General features: G+C 38.0%; 1 protein-coding gene across 1 annotated transcript; it reads right to left on the minus strand.

The window, feature by feature from the left end:
* Window positions 1-7,824: 7,824 nt before the first annotated feature.
* On the minus strand, window positions 7,825-8,729 carry LOC112194621. Its single transcript, XM_040517064.1, has 2 exons — window positions 8,424-8,729; window positions 7,825-8,268 (listed from the first exon to the last, which is right to left on the minus strand). Exons 1-2 carry the CDS (start codon window positions 8,727-8,729, stop codon window positions 7,825-7,827), a joined length of 750 nt encoding a protein of 249 aa, XP_040372998.1.

Here is an 8,729-nt window from a genome sequence, read left to right on the forward strand (position 1 = left end):
GAGTTTTGGCGTCAAGGAAGATTTTTGAAGACATGAAGAAGTTCAAGTGTGGGGGTAGACTTGTCCATAAGAGAAATTTTGTATGTATTGCCGAAAAAAAAAAAAGAGAAAAAAGAAGAAGAATGAAATCGTAAAAAAAAAAAAGAAAGAGAATATTTCGGCAATTAAAGAAACAATGTGTGTTATTGTTGTATGTTTATGGATTTTAGTCCCCTATACTTGGTGAATTTGGAGTTTGCTTTAAATTGAAGGCCCATTGTTGAAAAATTTGGTCTTTGTCCAATTCACTTGTTCAAAAAAAAAAAAAAGGTCAGAATGAAGTTTGGGCCCAACATGATGGTACTTGGCCCTTTTATAAGCCTTTGAAGGATACTTGGCGTCTACATCCTTTGGTGGATTCGAAATTTGGTCTCTCTACATCAACAAGTGCTCTACTAGGTTTTTAGGATACTTTGTGAATTTCCTTACCCTTCGTTTCTTTAAACCTTAAGCCTTGGCCCCACTACAACCTTAATGGTAAGACCTCTTTGATCCTTAAGATGGGACAGCCTTTGATCTGTGGAGATGAGTTATAACTGTTGAACTTATGGTTTGGGTTCATCTGTGCAAGTAGTTGATATCTTTCATGAGATCTTTAAAAGAAAAATATATAATGTGCTTTCGTTTCTAATATGTGATACACTTGTTAATCTTTCACATATACTTGAGTGATAAGCTTTTAAGCATGAGCCTTGAATCTAAGAGAAGAAAGAGTGATTTATCCATGTGAGGTTTGAATCATGATTTGTTTGAAATATGTTAAAGAACCCACCACCATTGTTTACCCCCAAGTCTTACATGCTTATATGTGGATTATATTTTGTAATTAGCTCTTGAATATCTTGAAGATGTGATGCTTGGTTAAGTGCTAATCTTAGTGACTTGAAAGTAAGAGATTTCTGAGACAATATGTTAAAGGGCTTAGAGGTCATTGTGTTTGTCAACGTCTTGGTCTTTGTTTTTGGTTTTGATTTTCGTTTTGAGTCTTCTTTGTATTTTACGTTTTTAAGTCTTTGAGTCTTAGTGTTTTCGTTTTCCTTACTTAGTATTTTCGTTGGTCTTTGTTTTTTTGTCTTCGTCTTTTTGATTTGTTATGTTGATTTTGCTAAGGGACTAGCAAAAGCTAGGTGTGGGGGAATTTGATAGAAGCATAAAATGCCATGTTTATAGTGTTTAAACCCTATATTTTGTTAAGTTATTTCCTTTATCTTGATCAATTTAACTTAGTTAGTGTTTTTCAGGTGAAAATGGAGTCTTAAGGTCCGAAAATGGCTAAGGAAGCATAAGTGGCGCATAAATGGAAAGAAATGAAGAAATGGAAGTTCTCCCAGTTTGACTAGGAAAAGGAATCCTAGTTGGAGTAGGAATCAGAAGCTGACTTGGATTCAAACTCTTAAGTCGCGGAAATTAGAAGTTTTACTTGAACAGGGAGACCCAATTCTACTCAGATAAGGAATTCTAGTATGATAAGGAGTCCCTGTTGGATGAGGATTACTCAAGAAGGTTCCTGAAGAGTGTAGAAGCATCGCAGAAAAGAAGTTTGTATTCAACTAGGAAACCTACTTGCATATGGACTTCTACTCATACTAGGAGACTTGTGGAAGCTAGGAGAACCAAAGGAGTATTCATGAAGATTCTTGAAGGTTCTTGACGTTTCATTCTTCAACAAAGCGTGGAAGACATGTGAGAGGCATGTGATATGAAAGAAAACCAAATTGGACTCAACTTGTGCATTAAAAGTCGAAACCAATATAGATTCGGAAATCTGCCTGTGCAGATCAGTCAACTTCAACGGAGTGTCATAAATCTCTCAGAGCTCAGAAAATTATGATCTTTATATGGTTGGAAAGCTACGGATGTCTAGTTTCCAGATCTTTTTACAGATCATCAATAGCTATTTTCCAGAGAAAGTTATGGCCGTTTTAGTGGACTGAGGTCAATCCTGCCGGAAATCTGTCTTGTAACAAAGAAGTCCTAAATCAACACGAACTAAGAGAAACCAAGTAGAAACGAATTGGGAGTGCCTTGAGACGTTCTACTATATATACCTTGTATATTAGACATTCAGGTGTGAACAATTTTCTCCACAATTTCGATTTCTCACTTGTTCTCTCTAGTTTTCAGGTTTTCGCAATCTTCAAGGAGCAAGGCCGTGACCATCCATCTTCCTAGCCGTGATCAACACTTGTGCGACACCTTGGAGCTGCTTTGGACCTTGGGACGTGATCAAGCGTTGTTCACACCATCATCTTCTCATGTATTTTCACGGTTTTGGCTTTCTTGTAGTTAGAATTTCTGCTTTGGAATTTCTGTTGTTTAAACCGAAACTATGATGTGACAAACTGATTTTTGGATGCGATTTTGATAGTTCTTTTCATGTTTGATGTGTTTATGTGTTCTTGATCTTGTTGTTTGCCGAAATTAAAAGAATAATAATCTGGTTTTATGCTTCATTACATGTTAACGATTTTCTAAGTCTGACAAACAATTAGTATGACTTGCATGTAATTTGCTAGTAATTAGGGTTGATGCTTTGTGAACCTTAATTCGAAATAAGTAGTAAAGGCTTGCTTTGAGTCGAAATCAGATTATGCATGTGATGATGAGTTTTGACTTGCTTTGAGTGCTTGGATTTGCATGTTCATCAATTCTTTCTTGAACTTAATGATTTGAAAACGAATTTTCAACGTTTCGGGTTTTCAAAATAAATTGACTTAGTGCTTTGCTATTTCGATTCACATAAGAAAGAAAGTTTAAAGGGACATTGGTTGCTTTAATCTTTGTGTCTTGATTGATGGTGTTCTTGGCAATTAATAAAGATTAAGGGTCGACAAGACCAAAACCAATAGCGAAAGCTAGATGCACACAAGTGCCTAGATAGTCCCTGAAAATAGGGAATTATTGAAACAAAACTGACTTAAACAAAATAAATAGGGTCTAGGTCAAACAACCCAGCCCAACAGCCTAAGAAGGAAACCCCAGCCAACAATGAAAGCTTGACCCAAGCGCATCGTCCATCTGCAGCCTCCAATGGTCAATCGCTGCCACCCAAAACCAGATCCCACCACCGCAATCAGCACTAGCCCTCACCACTGCCACTGACTCCAGCCTCGCCACTACCACAAGACCCGACCTACGTCGAAGCCCAACCGAACCACGTTGAAACCAGTCAAAAGTAGCCCGATTCAGCATGTCGCCACCACCGTCCAGCCCCTCCACCACGCTGCCCATTATGGAGATCCAGGAGGTGCCTCAGCAACATTCGATCCTCTTTGCATCGCCGTCCACTGAGTTAGAGATTTCTTCTGGTGCTCGTCGCCAAAACCATCCAGCGCCGGACTCGTGCAGTAACCCCTCTCCCAGAAACTGCCGGGCCACTAATTTTCAAATTCCCATCCGGCAGTCGGGTCGAGCAGGCGAGGCGAGCCAACGCCTCCCAAGCACGCCGCCGGACAAGAAGAAAGTTGCAACGCTAGAGCGAGTCTGAGTTTTGGGGTGACTTGTTATCTTCAACGTTAATCAATGTCATTAATATTGATACTCAAGGTACATAAGCAATTGAAAAACAAAGGGCATAACAACATCCTTATAAGAATATATACAACCTATATAAAACATCCTTGCAAGCAAAGATTACACCAAATCCTTAAAACATCTTCGTGAAGATTACACCAGGGGCAATGCTAGCAACAATAGCTGCCTTAGCTCCAGCATTTAATCTTGCCACAGATACCATATATGTATTAAATTACATGTAGTAAGGAAGGACTTATATTTTCATGACATCACAAATTCTATTGCAGCCTACTCTAAACAAACAGTAGCACAATGACAATTTGAATACAACCTAATCAATCCAGCAAAATACAACTTAATCAAATGAGAAACATACTAGTAAGGTTATATTGAACTTCTTCACGAACCTAACACATTCAGCATGACTTGTAAGAAGCATTAAAGAGGTACCACATATCCTTGTAAACTATTATTAATTAGCTTTGCAATTAAACAGAGTTGAGAATACTGACCTCGACGGTTTTAGGGACCTCATAAAGTGAAACAAAACTTCAAGTCTAAATAGTTCATAAAACTAAACAATACAAATATAAACGAAAATGTGTCTTGCCAATACTTCATATCCCATTTGTTTTCTCCTGCAAATAAAATTGAATGAACAATTAGCTCATCTCTTGTCAATGACAAACCAAATTTTACCTCAAAAAGATACTAGATATCAGTTTTCTTGCTAGAGACTTTAATTGTTCATTTACAATTTATTAAACCAATCATTGTACCTTATGTCTGGTTTCAATAGACTTACTTGACTCAAGTAGGAGGCCAGTACTAGCCTAAGAAATTTGATCACCCAAACATGCATTTTACTCATTTTCAAGTAGAGAACACATTAAACTTAAGAAGAGAAAATATACTACTCCCCATCTGATCCTGTCACTACTTTCTTCTCTGGCATTCCTTTTTTGAAACATCTTCAGCTTCACCCTAGATAACCACAAAAGAAATTTAAAACAAAAATAAGAAACTAGCAGCCAGAATAATACATCAAAGAATGCAAGACTGGTTTGAGAATGAACAATAGTGAGACTTACATCACCATCTTCAGCATCATCATCTTCAGTCTCTAAGGTCTTTTTGTACTCAGCTTTAAGCTCAGCATGCAATTTTGTCCATATAGGGCTTCTTCTCCTAAACACATGATATGCAATGAGATTGACAATTTCTAGTCTGATAATAATTTTGAGTCCAAGGAGACCAAAAGCAATAACTAGACACTAACCTCATCAGTCATAAGCTATGAGGACAAACAAAACTGTCAGTACATAAAAAAAAAAAAGAGGTAAAATTTTTTTTTTTAAAATGAAGCATAGGACAAACAAAACTATCATCCAATCTCACAAACATTTTCGGGAACCATCAGTTAGCCTTCATATCCTATCTAAATGTTATAATTCAAAGTCACCTAATTGAACTGAATGTAGGTCAGTTCAAGTAAACCATGCATTCCACACTTCCAATTCAGAACCCCTAAACTTCAATTCAACTAAATCACACAACTTTAATAATTAATTCAAATACAGAGATATCTTGAATTACCAGGATCTTCAGTACTGAGCAGAGCATAGGATCTATTCTTATGCATAAGCAATGACAATTTGATGACCGAACCACAGACGCTGGAGCTGGTGGACGCTGAGGCGGAGGAGCTCACGAGAGAGCAGACGGTCTTCAAGGCATCCTTGTACTTTCTGTAAAGCAAAGTTCGATTCCTCGTCACCATGGATGGAAAGCTGTGATTTAGATTCGGATCAACATCCAAACCAAGTTGTTTAGCTACTGAATTCTTCGAGTTCATTAGAGAAGAGAAACAAACACAAATGAGAGAGAGAGAGAGAGAGAGAGTGGATCTGGAGGACTCTCTCTCTTCTGTCACCGATCTCCGACCACCGGGGTGGACTCACCGCAGCCACCATCTGCTTCGCATTCCTCCGATGAGTCAACGCTAGGCTGCACGCCATCTGGCCGTGAGCTCCGTCCAGTCGACCTCCGAGATGAGCCACAAAGAAATCTCAGCGAATTCGTTTTCTAGGGTTTTTGTGGTTTCGTTCGATTAGGACTGGGGGAGGGAGAGAGGGAGGGAGCGGAAGAAGGAGAGGGATAGGGTTTCGGGGAAGAGTAGAGAAAATGGGTTGCTGACTTGAATCATATACTCTCGCAAGCGTACGAATCGTGTCAAGTAAGAGAAGTATTTAGACCTTAGTTTATCGTACTTCGGGGATTAGGTGTTGGACCTAACCAAGATAATTGGCACTAGCACAACTCAAATACATATAATGAAAGATAAAAATAAAATAAAGTAAAATAATATTCACAAGGCATCAAGCCTCGGCAATGCTCAGCTTAGCTCACACTAAGCCTAATCAAAACCACTAACTTGTAGCCCAAATGCGTTATGCACAATGGACGGTAGAATTTTGTTCGGGAATTTTGAATTGAGAATTAACTAAATTAAATGCAAACTAAAATAAAAGCAAACAACTAATTATCAAGCAAGAAATTAAATTCGGATTTCAAATTAATGAGAACATGGGAGTGTCGGGTGATTCACACTAACTATCTTGCAAATATCGATGTCAATTTCACAAATGCATACATTTCCTATATGTGTCAAGTCACGTATCTAGTACTGGTCAAGGCTACTAAACTAATTATCCTTTCGGTGTATTGACTATGCCAGTTAGGGCCACAATCAACTCTCTAATTTGGGTATTACGCCAGTTAAGGCCACAATATCCAAAATTAGAGGCCTAGAGAGCAAGATAATAGAGACTGAAGCAAGCTTAGCTACAATTAAGCTAGTCAATGGACACCACACTTAAATCCTAGATGCCACAAGACTAATAAGTTGTCAATTTATCAATCTATTCATCACAATTGCCCACAACAAAATTTCAAAGGTTGACAAAGCCTAGAAACATGCTTCTAAGGACCAATAAATTCAGATTTAAAGCATACACAATGGAAATTGCATTTATTAAAAGTAAAGCATCAATATTTATACAAGATGAGTTAGGGCTTCACAACCCTAACTCCCAAATTTGAACTACTCACTACCTATAGTCCCATACTCAAATACATCATGCAATACATAAGAAATTAAGAGTAATGATAGAGGAGAGAGGGAGCACAAGCTAGGCTCACAATTTGCTATAGGCAAATATAAACCCAACTTGAAATTAAGCCTCTACTCTTTACCAAAACCAAAATCTCTTGTGGTTATGAACCCTTGATGATGTGAAGTGAAAGCCCCTTAATTGCTCATTCAAATTTTGAGAGAAAATGATAAGAGATTTAAAAAAATGGAGGGGAGAGAGAGAGTGGGGAGGTGGGTTGCGGCTGTAGAGAAGAAGGAAGAGAGGGGGTCGAATGGGGTGTGCGGCTGTTGTTGGACTGGAGAGAGGATTGGGGTGAATAGATATATATTGGTCGTGTCTACATTCCCTCATTAATTAAAAATGTGGTCGTTTTTAAGCTAGAGAGAATAAGAGTCGATTAAAGATGGGTGGCTGGCGTCTTCCTAAGAGAGGGGATCATGGGACGTGTCGTTCACTGGGAGTAGAGGAAGACTATGTGATGGTGCGGTTGGGTAACTTAATTACGCCAAAAAGAAAAGTAGAAAACAGTGCGCAGCTCCCTTTTTGATTAATTAAACCAAATTGGTTTAATTAATTGTTAAGCTGTCCCCATTCTCCAATTAAACTAAAATTAATTAGTTTAATTAATTCTGCTGTAATTCCATCAAGTTTCGCTCCTTTCAATGTACTTGACTCAAGCTTGACTTTCGTCCTTTTGTCGGAAACCCCATTTTGCTTCAATTTCGCACAACTTCTTCCGAAATCCACAACTCTGCTTATTTACTACAATATAAATAAAAATAGATTAATTTCATAATAATTACTTTGAAGATTAGCTTAATTCTAGTGTTTAGAACGTAATTACGCTAATAAAAATGCGTGTAATTAGTCGCCAGTGAGTGATATTTGGAAAAGCAAAGAAATTCTAATTTTGTTCCCTGCGCCTATACGAAATTTTTTAACTCTCCGTGTTTTTGAAAATTTTGAAATCAAAACATAGACATCAGTCAATAGTAACAACTGATGTTAAATATATAAATAGAAATCAGATTTTCAGAAACTGATGTTAGAATAACTTTTTACATCGTGTGAAATTTGAACCGATTTAAATGACGTGATGTCTATTAACATTATTCTAGTAGTGCTTATAGACATTGATGTTCGTGTGAGCAGTTGCCATGAAGGGACACCTTAAAATTAAAGGCAATGATGTGAGACTTGACGTCTCCTCCATGTCAATCACAAAGAACTCAGCAAGCAAGACCAATCCATCCACTCTTACTAAAACATCTTCAATTACTCCTAAAGGATGAACATCTTCAATTACTCCTAAAAGATGAACAGATGAGCGATCCACAAGCTCAATCACCACAGAGGTCCTCTTTAGTGTACCTAAATTAAGAGCTGAAAACACAGAGAGGGGCATTAAATTTAGTAAAGCCTTATCAAACCTCTTTACACCAATTGTGCATGGAATGGTGAATCGTCCGGGGTCCTTGAGCTTAGGTGGAAGCCTTCTTTGAAGAATACTTGAAACCTCCTCACTAAGAGCTACTACTTCATTTCCCTTGAACTTCCTCTTTTTGGTGCATAAGTCATTCAAGAATTTAGCGTACTTAGGCACTTGCTTTATGACATCCAAAAGTCCAAGACGTCCCTCTTGTCTTCTTCCTCCTTTGTTTTAGCAAATCTACTTGGAAAAGGCAAACAAGAAGAAGAAGGATTAGTACTAACCGGAATTGAGGAGGTGGACGTTTTACCTTTGCTTTCTGTCGGGGATTGCAATGAGGTTTCAATCCTGGACGTAACTGGGTCTGGGATTGCAAGATCAGTTTCAATCCTGGACGTAGTTGAGTCACTTTTTCCGTTTTTCAAATTTTCTTCCTTCTCAAGGTCCTCATTGACATTTCTATTACCCTTGGATGTTCCTTCAATAACCCTCCCACTTCTCAAGGTCACGGCATTTGTAGATTCATATTGAACCTTCAGATTTGGAATTGTATTGCTTGGAAGCTTACCTCCTTCAGGCTCTTTTGTCAT

Source organism: Rosa chinensis, chromosome 3 (genome assembly GCF_002994745.2).
Source record: "Rosa chinensis cultivar Old Blush chromosome 3, RchiOBHm-V2, whole genome shotgun sequence".
Taxonomy (NCBI): Eukaryota; Viridiplantae; Streptophyta; class Magnoliopsida; order Rosales; family Rosaceae; genus Rosa; species Rosa chinensis.

Excerpts from the sequence above, each read along its gene's own strand:
- LOC112194621 (XM_040517064.1), bottom strand. The coding sequence starts at position 8,729 with ATGACAAAAGAGCCTGAAGGAGGTAAGCTTCCAAGCAATACAATTCCA. Across the intron at positions 8,269-8,423 it reads CGTCCACCTCCTCAATTCCG|AGGAAGTTCAAGGGAAATGA; the intron begins GTTAGTACTAAT and ends TGCACCAAAAAG.